This window comes from Agelaius phoeniceus, chromosome 9 (genome assembly GCF_051311805.1).
Source record: "Agelaius phoeniceus isolate bAgePho1 chromosome 9, bAgePho1.hap1, whole genome shotgun sequence".
NCBI lineage: Eukaryota > Metazoa > Chordata > Aves > Passeriformes > Icteridae > Agelaius > Agelaius phoeniceus.
In genome coordinates, this window is record NC_135273.1 from 1,017,300 (window position 1) to 1,034,312 (window position 17,013).

Genomic DNA, 17,013 nt, shown 5'->3' on the forward strand with positions numbered 1-17,013 from the left:
CCATCCCTGCATCCAGCACACGAGTATTTGCCAGCCCCTGTGCTGGGACCCTCCAGGGCAGGCCCTGCAGGGATCTGGCTCCTGTCCTTGGGGGCTTTGGGGAGAGCTGCAGCTGGCAGAGGAGAACAGAAAAGGGGTCAGGATTCAGGATTTGTTTTCAGAATTCAGGATTTGTTCCCATTGCCTGTGAGTGAAAATCCAAGCTCTGAGTCCCTCAAGGACTCATGTCCAGGCCTGACCGGGGCTGACCTGGCCTTGGAGCTGCTCTGCAGCCTCAGGAGTGTGGGGCTTGCTGGATCTCCCCAGGCCTGCCAGGTGCTGCTGGAATTCCTGGCAAAGCATTCTGAGACCCCAGGAGGAGAAACAGGACAGAATTACCTCCAGGGGATCCCTCAGGCTGTCAGCACAGAAATGGCTTTGCAGGAATGTCTTCGGTTGCATTTTGAAGGGAAGGGAGGAGGGAGGATCAGGTGAAACAATAATAAGATTTAAAGCAATCATGCCATGAATGAAAAATGAGGAATTTTGCTGACTGGAAACGGTCACTTTATTGCTGTTCCTTCCATTTGGATGAAGGCAATTCTGAGGATTTTATAAAATACTTGTTATTTCTAAAACCCTCTGTGGGGGTGAAAGCCAGGAAATACCTGAGCAGCAGAGACAGGGAAGAGAAGTCAATCTCAGGAATTTGTATCCCCGTTTATCTCGTTCAAATCTGATAATGACTTATTTCTTTTCAGCAGACAAGTGTGTTAACTCTTGTCCAGGGGATGAAAATGATGATCTGAGCATCAAAACCAAGAGAAATAAGTGAGTTCTAAAGTTTCCTTGTGTCTGTCTAATGGTGGGAAGGGCTGGTCCAAAGAAGGGCGAGTTAAAGCAGTTTTGGTCCTGTGTGGGTGAATGATGGAGCATTCTCCAGGTGTGCCAGGGCCAGGACTCTCTGCAGCCTCTGTTTCCCATGCACATCACCTGGGTGTGCCTGGCGGACTCTTCCTTTGTCAAATGGTTGCAGACAAGGCTGTGGGTCATTCCAAAGGCACTGGATCAAGGTGCAGCAGATTTTCCCTGCTCAGCCCCAGGAGCTGCTGTTTCTGACCTCCATTCCCAGGTGTGCCTCACACTCTGCTGAAGGCATGACTGGAAATGCAGCTCTGGGCTGTGCAGAGTGCCCAGCTCCGTGCCAGGCATCCTGAGAGGGCAGCACAGCCTTTGTGCTGTGAGGCCTTGGGAAACCTGACCTAGTTCAGCTGGACAGAGGCACAGAGTAAAGCAGGGATTCATTCAAAGCATCTCCTCCATGGATCCACCTTGGGCAGCACCAGAGCCCAGCCAGGGCTGCACCCAAGATGAACCAAAATGGCCCCAAAATGCACGGCCGGGCACGGGCTCTGTCCCTGGGATCAGTTCTGCTCCATTTGCACCTTGCAGTTCATTGTCCCATTCCAGCTTTAGCCCCTGCAGTCCCACCCTGCTTGTTTTTCTCTCTCCAGCCCACGGGGTTTGTGCTCTGGGGCTGAGATTTGGATCATTTGTCCTTGGTGCCCAGCTGCAGCAGGAATTGTTTTGTGTCCCTGCTCTGTGCACAGAGCTCAGCATCCCCTGATGTGAGCCCAGACCCACACACTAAAGCAGCACAGAATGGGAAAATGGAAAAGCCAAACCTGGGGCATCAGTGGATTATTACAGCTGTGCTGGACTGGATCCTTTATGGTGATTTTTGCCATGAAAAATGCCCCCTTTAAGGTGCCCCCTCCGTGGCAGGGCTGTATGAAGCTGCCACATTGCTGTAGTTTGACTTTGGGTGTCAGATCCCTCTGGTGGCCCCCAGTGTCCCTCCTGCCCCAGCAGGAGCTGCTCCATCCCCTCCAGCCCCTCCAGCCCAGGTTTGGTGCCCAGCTGTGGGCATGGGAGGTTCTGGGATGCTCCAGGGAGGATCAAGGATCGGAAGGATGAAGTGTCTGTACAGGGGAGCGTGGCTGACCCTGTGTGTGCCCTGTGCAATGAACAGAGCAGTGCCTGACCCTGTGTGTGTGTCCTGTCCAGAACAGAGCAGTGCCTGACCCTGTGTGTGTGCCATGACCAGAACAGAGCAGTGCCTGACCCTGTGTGTGTGCCCTGTGCAGAACAGAGCAGTGCCTGACCCTGTGTGTGTGTGCCCTGTCCAGAACAGAGCAGTGCCTGACCCTGTGTGTGTGTGTCCTGTCCAGAACAGAGCAGTGCCTGACCCTGTGTGTGTGTGTCCTGTGCAGAACAGAGCAGTGCCTGACCCTGTGTGTGTGTGCCCTGTGCAGAACAGAGCAGTGCCTGACCCTGTGTGTGTGCCCTGTTCAGAACAGAGCAGTGCCTGACCCTGTGTGTGTGTGCCCTGTTCAGAACAGAGCAGTGCCTGACCCTGTGTGTGTTTTCCTGTCCAGAACAGAGCAGTGCCTGACCCTGTGTGTGTGCCCTGTGCAGAACAGAGCAGTGCCTGACCCTGTGTGTGTGTGCCCTGTGCAGAACAGAGCAGTGCCTGACCCTGTGTGTGTTTTCCTGTGCAGAACAGAGCAGTGCCTGACCCTGTGTGTGTTTTCCTGTCCAGAACAGAGCAGTGCCTGACCCTGTGTGTGTTTTCCTGTGCAGAACAGAGCAGTGCCTGACCCTGTGTGTGTGTTTTCCTGTGCAGAACAGAGCAGTGCCTGACCCTGTGTGTGTTTTCCTGTCCAGAACAGAGCAGTGCCAGGCTGCAGGCCCAGCTGGTGCTGAGGAGGAGCAGGCAGGGGAGGAAGGCTCAGCCCCACAGATCTCACCACCCCTGGAGGAGAGGATCACCCACTTCAGGGACATGCTGCTGGAGAGGGGGGTAAGGAATGGCCCTCCCTGCATACAGCACAGCCCTGGAGCCATGGCCTGGCCCAGCAGCCACGCTGGGGTCCTGTCCCCGAGCCCTGTCCGTGTCCCCAGTGCCACCCCTGGGAACTGGGACCCTTTCCAGACAAACCCCAGGGTGTCCAGAGCCTGCAGCTCTCCCAGCAGGGGCTCAGGGGGATGTGGGGCTGTGGGCACTGCCCTGTCCTGGCCAGCTCTGGGTGCCCATCACCACAGACCCCAGCACTGGGGAGCCAATTGCACTGACTGCCCATCCAAAATCCTGGGATCATCAGTGGTTTGGGGTGGAAAGGACCCCAAATCCCCCCAGTGCCAGCCCTGCCATGGCAGGGACACCTCCCACTGTCCCCCAGTGTCCAGCCTGGCCTTGGGCACTGCCAGGGATGCAGGGGCAGCCCCAGCTGCTCTGGGCACCTGTGCCAGGGCTGCCCACCCTGCCAGGGAACAATTCCCAATGCCCAATCTCCCATCTAACCCCATCCTCCAGCAGCATAAAGCCATTAATGCTTATCCAGATCCTTGGGAAGGATGTTGTGGAGATGATTCCAGCTGTGCTGAGCTGAAGGAACAGGGAATGCTCTGGGTTTGGGCTCAGGGGGACAGGGAGGGGTAAAATGAGCAGTGGGTGCAGATCCTGTGCCTCCCCACACTGCCACGTGCATCCCATAAGGGGAATGTCACTCCTCTAGGAAATGCAGCCCAAGGTGGCTCTTGTCAGGCACTAAAGCCTATAAAATTTATCCCAGCAATCAGCAGGCTTTAAAGGGGGATAATTAGAGCTTCAGCAGCTCAGCAATGAATTATCCCCACGCCAGAGCTGCTTTATTAATCCAGCTTGTTATTTATGCTGCAGAAATGCAGAAGGGCCATGAAGGAGCCCTGGGTGAGGACTTTGCTGGCAGATTGGAACTCGGGGGGCAATAAGTCAGTATTGGGAAGGATTAGGGGTGCTCTAGAACAGGATTCTCAGGTGTTTCTATGTAAGATTTTCTCCCAAAAGAAAGAAATTTGGGAAATCCACAGTTTGAATTTGCTGATGTTTAAAAATGGGGAGAGAAGAGGTTACTTTGCTTTTACCCTGAACATTTTCCAACTGTCCAGCTCAGCAGCAGCTGCTTGGCGTGGCTGAAGCACAGGGAGACCATTAATGCCATTTAAATCTGATTATTTAATGACCACCCCCTGCCCTTTCCTCCTGAAGGAGCTGCTGGATGGAATCACAAAGAGCTCGAAGCAGATGGAGTTTGCCAGTGGAGTTCTGCAGCTTCCCACAGAAATTATGTCAAGAGAAGAATATTTATTGTAACATTTTAAAAATAGAGGGGGTTTGGGGGAGCTCCAAGACTCAGCCACTCTTTATTCTGAAGTCTGGGGTGAGTTTTCCTCTGGCAGAATGTAATCTGGATATTCTTCTGGAAGTTTCAAAGTTTCCACAAAATTCTAAGAGGGAGAGGAAAATTTAAGGTTCCTCCTGGCTCCCTCTCCCACCCAGCATCAAAATATCCAGGTTCTAAGCCAGCATTTCCAGGAAGGTCTTCTCCCTGCTGGGCTGCTCTCAAGGCTTCTGAAAGGATTCCAGGGGCTGGTTTTGCTCAAGGTTCTCCCTTCTTAGTCCCGGGGAGAGAGGGGGGTTTGTGTGTGAGGTGTACCTGGGATGAAATCAGAATTACCAGGTTATTTTAGGTGATGTTTGCCAAATGTGCAGTGTAATAATTGCTGAGCACAGAATCATCAGCTGGAATGATTATGTGATGAGCTAGTCTGAGCTTAATTAGCCTGAGCTCAGAGGGGGATTTGTGCAGGGGGCAAAGCTGATGTCCAGGAGAGTGTGAAAGGCACCAGGAAAAGGGAATTCCTGGTGCTGGAAACCCCAGAGCTCAGGACAGGGGCACAGGGAGGGGAGCTCAGGCTGTGGGAAGGGGATGCTGGGGGGACCTGGCCTCAGATCCCAAAGGCAGCCTGGGCTCTGGGGATCCCAAAGGTCTCAGATCCCAAAGGCAGCCTGGGCTCTGGGGATCCCAAAGGCCTCAGATCCCAAAGGCAGCCTGGGCTCTGGGGATCCCAAAGGCCTCAGATCCCAAAGGCAGCCTGGGCTTTGGATTTTCCAATTGCCCCAGATCCCAAAGGCAGCCTGGGCTCTGGGGATCCCAAAGGTCTCAGATCCCAAAGGCAGCCTGGGCTCTGGGGATCCCAAAGGTCTCAGATCCCAAAGGCAGCTTGAGCTTTGGGGATCCCAAAGGCCTCGGATCCCAAAGGCAGCCTGGGCTTTGGATTTTCCAATTGCCCCAGATCCCAAAGGCAGCCTGGGCTCTGGGGATCCCAAAGGTCTCAGATCCCAAAGGCAGCCTGGGCTTTGGGGATCCCAAAGGTCTCAGATCCCAAAGGCAGCTCAAGCTTTGGGGATCCCAAAGGCCTCGGATCCCAAAGGCAGCTCAAGCTTTGGGGATCCCAAAGGCAGCGTGGGCTCTGGGGATCCCAAAGGTTTTGGATCCCAAAGGCAGCTCAAGCTTTGGGGATCCCAAAGGCCTCGGATCCCAAAGGCAGCTCAAGCTTTGGGGATCCCAAAGGCAGCGTGGGCTCTGGGGATCCCAAAGGTTTTGGATCCCAAAGGCAGCTCAAGCTTTGGATTTTCCAATTGCCCCAGATCCCAAAGGCAGCCTGGGCTCTGGGGATCCCAAAGGTCTCAGATCCCAAAGGCAGCCTGAGCTTTGGATTTTCCTTGGTCCCCAAGCCAGCCTGAGCTTTGGATTTTCCACTCTCAAGCCACTCTGAGAGGAAAACGAGTCCACTTAAAGCCACTTTACTTCATCAGAGCTTTCCTGCTGGAGTGTTAATTACTGTTTAATTATACTTCACATCCTTTTTGCTTTTTTTTTTTTTTAGTGAATTCATTCTTTTGTAATTAATTGGAGTGGTTAGAATATTTTATTTCCTTCAGATTTTTCTGTCGGCAGTGAATTAGCAGGGATGTTGTAGAAGCTTCTGAGCCGGTGGGAGCTGTCCCTGCCCAGGCAGGGATGGATCTGGACGGTCTCTGAGGTCCCTTCCAGCCCAAAGTGCCCTGTGATGCCACGGCTCAGGAGGATCCTGCAGGATGGCACATTCCCATCCCTGTGCTGCTCTCAGGGCGTTCACTGCCAGCCCTCCCTGTGTGCCTCAGCTGGGTCCCAGCTCCAGCTCTGGGGTTGGAATTGTCCCTCTGGTGGGCGTTGGTGCCTGTGGTGCCCAAAGTGCAGCAGAAAATGGCATTTCCTGCCTGCTGCAGGCTCCTGGAGCATGGCTGGGGAGCATCTCCAGAGGAGCAAACCCATCCTGGCCCTGAGGGGCTGTGATGGTGCTCACAGGGGCCCAGGATGAGGGGAGAGACCAGGGTCTGACTCCATGTTTCACAAGGCTGATTTATTATTTTATGATATATATTACATTAAAACTATACTAAAAGAAGAGAAGAAAGGATTTCATCAGAAGGCTGGCTAAGAATAGAGAAAGAAAGAATGAATAACAAAGGCTTGTGTCTCAGACAGAGTCCGAGTGTTTTGTGGAGATAGCCAAAAACTCCTCAACTCTGTGGAAATTGTGTGGAGATGAGAATCTCCACGTGTGTCTGGTGCTGTAATAAACACACTGGCTTTACAACTTCCACAAATTGTGGAGTTTTTGGCTATCTCCACAAAACACGAGCCAGCTGGGCTGTGATTGGCCATGAATTAGAAACAACCACATGAGCCCAATCCCAGATGCACCTGTTGCATCCCACAGCAGCAGATAACCATTGGGTACATTTTGTTCCTGAGGCCTCTCAGCTCCTCAGGAGGAAAAACTCCTAAGGAAAGGATTTTCCATAAAAGATGTGTGTGACAAGGGCCACCAGAGCTCTGCCCGGGGTTAGAATCAGCCACGCCAAGGGTGCTGCCCAGCTCAGGAGCATTCACTCACCCCTTGCCTCACAAAACGCTGCTCTGTGTGCCCAGGTGTCGGCGTTCTCCACGTGGGAGAAGGAGCTGCACAAGATCGTGTTTGACCCGCGCTACCTCCTGCTCAACCCCGAGGAGAGGAAGCAGGTGAGTGCCCCGGGCCCCAGGTGAGTGCCCCGAGCCCCAGGTGAGTGCCCCGGGCCCCAGGTGAGTGCCCCGTGCCCCAGGTGAGTGCCCCAGGTGAGTGGCCTGTGCTCCAGGTGAGTGCTTCATGCCCCAGGTGAGTGCCCCATGCCCCAGCCTGACCAGGAGCCTGCAGCAGCTCCCCTGGGAGGGGAGAAGAATTCTGTAAAATCAGAATTTCCCTGGGGACACTCACAGGTTTGGCTCTGCCCATTGGGGGGATGCTCACCAGGCACAGGGTGGGGTTTGGGGTCTGGGAGCTGGACTCTGTGGGATTTGGGGTCTGAGAGCTGGAATCCATGGGGTTTGGGGTCTGAGAGCTGGACTCTGTGGGATTTGGGGTTTGGGGTCTGGGAGCTGGACTCTGTGGGGTTTGGGGTCTGGGAGTTGGACTCTGTGGGGTTTGGGGTCTGGGAGTTGGAATCCATGGGGTTTGGGGGTCTGGGAGCTGGACTCTGTGGGATTTGGGGTCTGGGAGTTATGAGTCCCTTCCCAATCAGGACATTCTGTGGTTCTCAGGGCTCTCTCCTTGGACAAGCAGGGGCTCCAAGGTTTGATCACAGCGACCCTTGGGGTGCAGGAACAGCTCCTGAGCCAGGGAAACCTGGGAATGGGGAACCTGGGAATGGGGATCTGGGAATGGGGAACCTGGGAATGGGGAACCTGGGAATGGGGATCTGGGAATGGGGAACCTGGGAATGGGGAACCTGGGAATGGGGATCTGGGAATGGGGAACCTGGGAATGGGGATCTGGGAATGGGGATCTGGGAATGGGGACCTGGGAATGGGGAACCTGGCTGGGTTCTCAGGGAAATGGCCCCAGAGGAATGGTTCTGCCCTGGATTCTTGGGATAGTGCAGGGACACTGCTGGATTTCCAGTGTTTAGGACCTTTCCCAGGGTCTGGCAGGGATTGGTGCTGACCCCACTGGACAGAGCACTGGGGGCTCTCTGCCAGGGTTGGGTTTTTCTGGGGAGCTCCAAAGGGATGTGGGGTTTTGCTGCCCTGGTAATTTGGGCATTAATTATCACAAAGGGTTGGTTCCAAGGTCTGCAGATGAGTCTACGGAATTCAGGAGAGATGCAGGGGTTTGCAGAGAAGGTGAACACTGCTGTTCTGTGGGTATTTCTCTCCCTTAAAAGTCTTTTGTCATCCTGCAGAAGGAATAATTTTTAATATTGAATGGTCCATTTTTTAAATAAACAGGATGAAAAATGAACTTATTCCATATTGTCCCATGGTTCTCCAGAGAGCTTCCTGTAGGTATTTACCACAGGAATGGGCACATACATCTTCATTTGCTCCCTTTCCAATATCTCCTTTCCTAAGGAAAAAAAAAGTGAAACAAAATAATAAGGAAACACAGGAATGAAAATGTATGAGGAGCTGCCAGGATGGAAAGGGCTACTCAAGAGCCTGAGCAGGGAGTTTGGGATTCGTTTCAGGGAATGGGCAAGGACAACACCTGGGCACGATGAGTCAATCAAGAGACATTCCTTGGAGCCATGCAATCATTTTATCAGCCATGGCTGGGCTTTGAGTCCTTCCTGCCCAAACCAGGCTGGGGCTCTGGGATCAGTACCAGCACTGCTACCCTTTAATTAATGCCCAATTACTGCCAGGACAGAGGGCCGAGTCCTTGGAGGTGATGGGACGGAAACTCCTGGCCACGAGGGGAGGCAGATGAGGACTGGGCTTGCCACAGCCCCCCAGGGGCTTTGCCCATGACTCCTTGTCCTGGCTCCCTTCCCTGGCCAGATTTTCGAGCAGTTTGTCAAGACCCGGGTGAGGGAGGAGTACAAAGAGAAGAAGAACAAGCTGCTGTTGGCCAAGGAAGAATTCAAGAAGCTTCTGGAAGAATCCAAGTTATCCCCAAGGTGGGTATTGCCTTAGGAAGGGTTGGGAAGCTCGGCTTTGTCATTTAGGCTGAGCTTTGCAGCCCAGAATTCTTCCTAGCAAGAGGAAGATGCCAGTTTCCAATGCTGGGGTGGCATCTCTTCCCTGGTATTCTCCAGAATTTTGTGGTATTCCTGGGAGAGGAAATGTTCCATCTGTGTCTCCCACTCTCCCTGTCCCTGTCCCTTCCCCTCTCCCTCTCTCCCTCAGAATATGCACCACTTTGCACAGCACATTTATTTTATATTCCTGTATATGCAGTGATTATAGAACACACATTACTTATGGAAAATCAGTACCACAGTGTTCAGTCTCATCCATATTACACATGCAGGTGTAATTACTCAGAAATTGCATTTAGTCTTGGGCTTTGGTGGAAGAGAAATATAATTTCTCAAAGTTCCCATTAATGCCATGCCATTAAATTCATGGAATGTGTCCCTGCCCATGGAAGGAGGTTGGAACAAGATGATCTCTGAGATTCCTCCCAACCCAAAGCCTTCTGTGACTCCACAATTCTGTGATTAAATTAAAATACAGCGTGCAAGGCACAATTTATGTTTTACTTTGTTTTTCTAGTGGTGGATCCAGACTCACACAGTGGCAGAGCTTAGGGCAGTGCTCTCTCATTTGTAAATTACATGAAAATAAAGGGGTTTGTATTGTAAATATTGTTAAATTGCTGGAACAAAGAAATGACTGTTTTCTCTGATAAAACATGCAGATAATTATTCACCATGACCTGCGTGGGCACATGGCTCCAGACAGCACGTGGGGCTGGAATAATTGTAATTACAAGAAACATTTTGCAACACAATTAGGGATATTCTGGGCTGGTGTCCCACCCAAACTCTGCTTCCAGCACTAATATTCCCAGTGCCCAGGGGAAAAGCTGTGCTGGCCCAGAGGCCAGGAGCATTTCACCCCTGAAGGGTTTTGGGAGCTGCCTGTGACAACAAAGCACTGAGGAAGCTCCTTTCCCTGCCTTGATTTAGGCACACAATGAGAGGAATAAATCCCAAATATTTCCAATAAAAAGCAAAGAGTCACCTTGGGGAAAGGAGCTGGGCATGCAGCCTGAAAGGCAATGAAGGTAGAAAACCCTGCTAGGAGGAAGCTCGCCTTGGAAATACAAAACATGCAGGAGCTGAAATAAAACCTCCTTGTCACTGCTCTGTGAGCGTGGCTTTAATGGCTCAGCAGCCTCCTGCCAGCCACCAACCCTTCTGAAATCCCATTTCAATCCTTGCTGGCTGCCCCAGTGCCTGAAGCCCTTGTGCGGGGTCACCTTCCTCCATCCCAGGAGGAGGAGGAGGAGGATTCTCCATTCTTCCAGGAGGAAGAGGAGGATTCTCCATTCTTCCAGGAGGAAGAGGAGGATTCTCCATCCCGTCCCTGTCACCCACTCCCATGCCCTGGTTCTTGGTGTGGGTGCAGGGCAGGAGCCTGGGGCTGAGGGTCTGTGATAGTGCTCACAGGGGTCTGAGGATGAGGGAAGAGACGAGGATCTGACTCCATGTTTCACAAGGCTGATTTATTATTTTATGATATATATTACATTAAAACTATACTAAAAGAAGAGAAGAAAGGATTTCATCAGAAGGCTGGCTAAGAATAGAATAGGAAAGAATGATAACAAAGGCTTGTGGCTCGGACTCTGTCTGAGCCAGCTGGGCTGTGATTGGCCATGAATTAGAAACAACCCCATGAGCCCAATCCCAGATGCACCTGTTGCATCCCACAGCAGCAGATAACCATTGGGTATATTTTGTTCCTGAGGCCTCTCAGTTTCTCAGGAGGAAAAACCCTAAGGAAAGGATTTTCCATGAAAGATGTGTGTGACAGGTGGCGGGCACAGCCCCAGCTCCCCAGTCCCCTTTTCCATACCCTGGTTGTTGGTGTGGGTGCAGGGCAGGAGCCTGGGGTGGCAGGCACTGCCCCAGCTGCCCAGGTCCCCTTTTCTTGTCCCAGTACAGGCGATAGTAAAGACACCATTGGCGCGATAGAGACTGCGTACCGTAAGGGAAAGATGAAATAATAATGAAAACTGAGCTATAAACAGCAAAGATCAACCCTTGTACCTTTTGCATCATGGTCTAGCAAGAAAGACCAAGCCAAATGAATTTAAGTTGGCCATCCCGAAACCCAAGCGAGCTCCTTAGGAGCAGCTGTTATTGAGCGAACCCGTCTCTGTGGCTAAAGAGTGGAATTCCCTTTGAACACCCTGGTTCTGGGTGTGGGTGCAGGGCAGGAGCCTGGGGGCGGCAGGCACTGCCCCAGCTGCCCAGATCCCCTTTTCCACAGGGCCACCCTTCCAACTTTCCAAAGGACTTTGCCTTTTCCACAGGACAACCTTCAAGGAGTTCGCCGAGAAGCACGGCCGGGACCAGCGCTTCCGCCTCGTCCCGAAGAAGAAGGACCAGGAGCATTTCTTCAACCAGTTCATCCTCATCCTCAAAAAGAGGGACAAGGAAAACAGGATAAGGCTGCGGAAAATGAGATAAGAGCGAGTGGAGCTGGCAATAAAGACACGTGCCTGCGGGAAGGGGTTCCAAGGAAGGAGGAGACGCTCGGGGTCCTGGGGCAGCGCCAGGAGAGGGGGGTCCCAGGGAAAGCCGCCTCTGGACGGAGTTTGGGCAGCGCCCGCTGCAGTGGGGAAGGCTGTTCTGCAGGAATGGGAAGGATATTCTGTTCTCAAAGAATTAATGTTTCATATTGAAGCTCTCTTTTGTACAACATCCAGAGTTCGATGCATTTCTAATTGCCATGATATGTCGATCCCTTAATTGTTTTAATTATGCAAATTACTTGTAATATACACAAGTTATGACTCCGATGCAGATTTATAATTAAGCAGAAGCAGATGCCATCCAGAGCAATCTCAAGGCATTTCCATCGTTTAGGGGAATTATCTCAAGCAATCTTTTGGCACCTCTGCATTTCCACCAAGCGCGTGGGGTCTGGTGGTCTGCAGGACCCATTCCCACTGCTCATCCGTCCCTGTCCAGTCCTCTGAGTAGTAGTAATCAGCTATTCATTGTAAATCTTGGTGAAGAGTGTGGAAATCTTGGCACATGTTCCATAGGAGAACTCTCCGGCCCAGAACTTGCCGTGGGCAGGGTTCCCCTCAGCCTTCCAACCCCAGTTCCGTGGTGAAGCCATCCCAGTTGGATTTGGGTTCTGTTCCTGTGTGTGAAGAGTCTGCATGAGATTTTTCTCATCATATTTGTATAAATAAATATTTAACTTTTGTAATTAAGAAGCATTTCAAGCCTGATTTCAGGGGTGGAACTTGTTGAAGAGTTTTGGGTTTTTTTGCCAGAATTCAAGTGGAAAATGCTGTCAGGGACAGGGTGGGGGTTGTTGGGGTGTCTGTGCAGGGCCAGGGGCTGGACTGGATCCTTGTGGGTCCCTTCCAGCTCAGGAGACTCTGGGATTCCAGGAAATAATGGGGAAAATGACACAGGGCTGATGATTTTCACTGGAGAGATGGAAAACCAGAGGGGGCTCCTGCCAGCCAAGACTTGTGTGCAAAATCAGTGAGATCCATTGGAAACCTGAGGATATTGGGAACAGAAGAGTCACTCTGGCTGCACAGGTACGATGTGGCTGGGGAGACATCAGCAGATCTCTGTGCTGCTCCCAAGATGCTCTGATTGTGATTTTTTTTTTTCCCCAGGACACCTAAATTTTAAGTTATTGCTCCTTAAATCCATAGACCTCTGTTTGCTTGCAGTGAGTGAGATGCTTTCTCCAACTCCCAGTAGTTTTTGTTCGGGTGTGTGCTGGATATTTTTATATTCAAGGCCATAAAGGAACTTTCTGCTGCCTCGGAAAAATGAGCTTGGAATGCTTCAGAGTGGCAGGACAAGGGGGAATGGCTTCCCAGTGCCCGAGGGCAGGGGGACACTGGGACACTGGGAAGGGGTTCCTGGCTGTGGGGTGGGCAGGGACAAGGGAAAGGGCTGTCCCAGGCCCTGCCACCTGCCCCAGGCCAGCCCAGGTGCTGCCTTCATTGCTCCCTGCTGCTGCTCCGTGGTCTCACATCCCTGAGGGATCTCCTGGAACTGCTCCTGCTCAGGTGAGTGCCCTGGGGCTTCTGGAGGGCTGCATTCTGTTCTGTGCTCAAGCTGGAAAAACACGTCAAGGAGTGGGATGGATTTGATTATTTTTAATGGTTTTTAATGGTTTTTAATGGTTTTTAGTGGTTTTCAGTCCAACCAAGAGCACTGAGAGGCATCCCTGGAAGGTCCCCAGACAGCCAGGCCAGGCCAGGCCATGGGGAGCAGCTTCATTTGGAGTTGGTTGGATCACAGGGAGGAGAATGAACCCAGGGTATCTCCAGATGGAGCTCAGGGTTTGCCTCCCCGGGGACAAGGCACTGAGAATTAGGAAATTGTCATTAAAGGCTAGATTAGGGTGGAGTGGGCTGCCAAGGGCTTGAGCTTGGCTCATGTGCCAATAAAATGCTGATAATGGCTTTGCTTGGGGACTGTGAGGAGCAGTTTGTGTGCTGGCACCCTTGGCTGGCTTGGTGTGAACCCAAGATAAACAGGAGCAAAAATCAAAGGTGATAATGTTGTGTGGCTTTTCTTCATTTCGGTGAAATCCTGGGGGAACAAACTGTGCACAATGTGGGCGATGGGAAGATGTGCAAAGGATGATTTTGGGAGGTTTTGGTCAGTTTGGAATGGTTTTTTTCTCCGTTTTTCAGCCTCCCAACAAGGCTACAGATTTTTTAGTGGTTGAGCAAGAGTTAAAACCATTTTGGTTCTCTTTTTGAAGGACTTTGTGATTGTTTGTTTGTTTGTTTTGTTTTTTGTTTGTTTTTTTTAAACTCAGTTCTTCATATTTTGATTTCTTTGCTCGGGTTTACTTTGGTAAATATTGCTTTCATGCACCCCCCTGGGAGCAGGTTTCCCTGTTGCTGTGATCGTTGCTGGGAGAGCTAATCCCGAGCAGAAATGAAGAGAAGTCAGAGAAATGAGAACAAATGATGGCAGAGCTCCCAGGAGACTCCCAATTTTCTCCCCTGGATGCACAGAGAGACGCTCTGGGTGTGCTTCTGTGAGCAATCCCAGCTGCTTTATGCCCAAGGGCCAGGGCAGTGTCCACACCTTGTGTTTCCCTGGCCCTGCTGCTGCCCCAGCTCTTCCCTAGGAATTGTCTGTTCCCAGAGCCATCCTGGGTCCAGGCACTCCCCACGGGTTCCTGAGGCTCTTGTGTTTAAAGTCTCCACTCTGGGAAGGGAAATGGGACAAAACTGGGAATGCAGAAATGATGTTTTTCCTTGAAAGGGAAAACTCTGTCCCCTTTGCAAGGAAAAATGTCATTTCTGCATTCCCAGCACTCCCAGTTTCCCTTCCCAGAGAGGGACCTGGGAGCTTTTAGGAGTTTGTGAGAAGTTCCTGCCAGCCCTGACTGGATGCTTCATATTTGTCAAAATTGCTCCACATTGAACATTTTTCCCCCTTCACCCGTGAGGGAGGGAAGAGCCTACAACTGCTTTTTGATTGTTGTATTTCCTCATCCAGCTGCTCAGCAGGGCTTGGCTTTGGGAGAGAAGCAAGGATTTATTTTTGTTCTTTTTTGAAATAATGAACAGTCAGAGAGCTGATCCTGTGCTCTCACCCTCAGTGCAGACCACAACCCCATCCCTTTCCTCCTCCTTTAATATTAGTGAATAATTTGCCAATATTTAACTCTGGGGGTAATTTTCAAGGTCAATCATTGAATGGTCTGGCTTGGAAGGGACCTTAAAGATCATCTCCTTCCCCCAGCGCCTTGTGCAGCTCATTTTGGAGTCAGCTGCTGATAAAATGAAGGGTTTGATTTCAAAAAAGGCAAAGAAATCTTTGCCAATTCACTGAACATTCTCTGGGCACTCCTTTCTCAGCTTGTTATTTATTTAGAGAGAAAAACCCCAGTCTTTGTAAATTCTCCTGCTTGCTCGAGCTGCACCTTTCAGGCAGCTTTTCAAGGACATGGGGTCTCCAGCTCTGCTGGGGCATTGCTGAGCTGGAAGGACTCACTGGAACCTCTCCAAATGAGCTTTTCCATGCTCACCTGTTGGAATCAATGCAGCCATCACTGGGTTGGAAGCAATGACACCAGGTGGGGATCAACCATCAGAATTCCCAGAGCAGCTGTGGCTGCTCCTGGGTCCCTGGCAGTGCCCAGGGCCAGGCTGGAGCACCTGGGACAGGGGAAGGTGTCCCTGCCATGGCAGGGGGGCACTGGATTGGGATTTCCAACCCAAACCAGTCAGTTCTTAGACCAGGCTTTACCCCATGAAACAAAATATCTTTTTTTTATATATATATATTTCTCCTTTTTCCCCTTTGAAGAGAAAAGCCTTTCCCTGGAATCACAGCAAAGCTGTGCTTCTGCTTGGAACAGGCACTGCCTGCAAAACAAGAATTCATTTAACTTTAAAGAGCATTTTTAATAAAGACCTTCTCCATCTGAGGGGGCTGTGAGTGTAGGCACGGTAGGCTGAGCCTTTCAAGGCCCGTGTTTTGTTTGTATTAAAAATAATTTTCCCCTCAGATGTGATGTTTTTCCTCCTAAAAGAATAAAATATTGATTTAATAATTCAGACACAGTCAGCTGGAGGTTGATGTGTCTGGATCTTCCGCACAGATCTCCTTACAAATTGCAGCTGCGTGGTTTTATGGCTTTATTGTGAAACAAACGCTGCTCCTGCATCCCCCAGAGCATCTCAATGTGCCTGGGGTGCTCCCAGGGCAGGGAAAATCCCCTTCCTGCACAGCTGATTGCCAAGGACGGGCACAGGCAGGGCCAAGCCTGCCCAGGGCTGGGGGACTCAGCTCTGGGGGCCCTGGGGAGCGCCCAGCTCTGCCCCCACCGCTGGGAATAAACGGGATTTGCTGCTGGGAATAAAGGGATTTATTGCTGGAATAAAGGGGGTTTCTGGGAATAAAGGGGATTGCTGGACAAAAAGGGGATTGCTGGGAAGAAAAGGGATTGTTGGGAATAAAGGGGATTTCTGGACATAAAGGGGGTTTCTGGGAAGAAAAGGGATTGTTGGGAATAAAGGGGATTTCTAGACATAAAGGGGGTTTCTGGGAATAAAGGGAATTTCTGGACATAAAGGAGATTTCTGGACATAAATGGGGTCTCTGGACATAAATGGGGTTTCTGGACATAAAGGCTATTTCTGGACATGAAGGGGATTTCTGGAAATAAAGGGATTTTTGGACATAAAGGGGGTTTCTGGATATGAAGGGGATTGCTGAACATAAAGGGGATTGCTGGACATAAATGGAGTCTCTGTACATAAAGGGGGTTTCTGGATATGAAGGAGATTTTTGGAAATAAAGGGGGTTTCTGTACATAAAGGGGATTTCTGGAAATAAAGGGATTTTTGGACATAAATGGGGTTTCTGTACATAGAGGGGGTTTCTGTACATAAATGGTGTTCCTGCACACAGAGGGGGTTTCTGTACATAAATTGGGTTTCTGCACACAGAGGGGGTTTCTGCACCTGAAGGGTGTTCCTGCACACAGAGGGGGTTTCTGTACATAAAGGGTGTTTCTGCACCTGAAGGGTGTTTCTGTACATAAATGGTGTTTCTGCACACAGAGGGGGTTTCTGTACATAAATGGTGTTTCTGCACACAGAGGGGTTTGTGGGCACTGCAGTCCCGGATGGGTGTGGGCTCACTCAGGGGTGAGTGGCTGTGGCTGAGGGGCCAGGAGAGGTCTCAGCACTGCAGCATTGATGGTCTCCCCTCTCTGGCACTGACAGGAGAGGAGCCCAGGTGAGGCACTGATGGGTTTTGGCTTCTCACTAATTAAAAATGAGTAAATCTTTCAAGTCACTGCCTCTGCTTTCTGTTGCTGAGGTCTCAGCAGTGAGCAGAGGGTGCTCCATGCCAGCCTCTGAAATTGCTGCACCAAAACCTCCATTGCCCAGGGATGCCCTGGGGAAAGCAGAACAGTGCACTGCTTAGAAATTAAAGTCTTTCCTTTGGGCAGTTTCTGAAAAAAAACCACAAATCCATTTTGACTTTCAATTTAAAAAACAAAACAAAGGAAACTAGAGATTCCAATGCAGAAATGGAGAGCAGGACTATCCTAGGCTCCTCCCTGGGATCCATGGGGAGCCACAGCTTCTCTGGGCACCACT

General features: G+C 51.0%; 1 protein-coding gene across 1 annotated transcript in view; it reads left to right on the forward strand.

Annotated features, from left to right (window-relative positions):
• TCERG1L (transcription elongation regulator 1 like) overlaps positions 1 to 12,123 on the forward strand; it is a 62,588-nt gene extending 50,465 nt beyond the window's left edge. Inside the window, exons 9-13 of the mRNA XM_054637685.2 lie at positions 741 to 810; positions 2,707 to 2,842; positions 6,840 to 6,929; positions 8,724 to 8,842; positions 11,209 to 12,123. Of these exons, the coding sequence (XP_054493660.2) occupies positions 741 to 810; positions 2,707 to 2,842; positions 6,840 to 6,929; positions 8,724 to 8,842; positions 11,209 to 11,365 (572 nt within the window). The 3' untranslated portion in view covers positions 11,366 to 12,123. The remainder of the gene's footprint in view (positions 1 to 740; positions 811 to 2,706; positions 2,843 to 6,839; positions 6,930 to 8,723; positions 8,843 to 11,208) is intronic.
• The last annotated feature ends 4,890 nt before the right edge of the window (positions 12,124 to 17,013 follow it).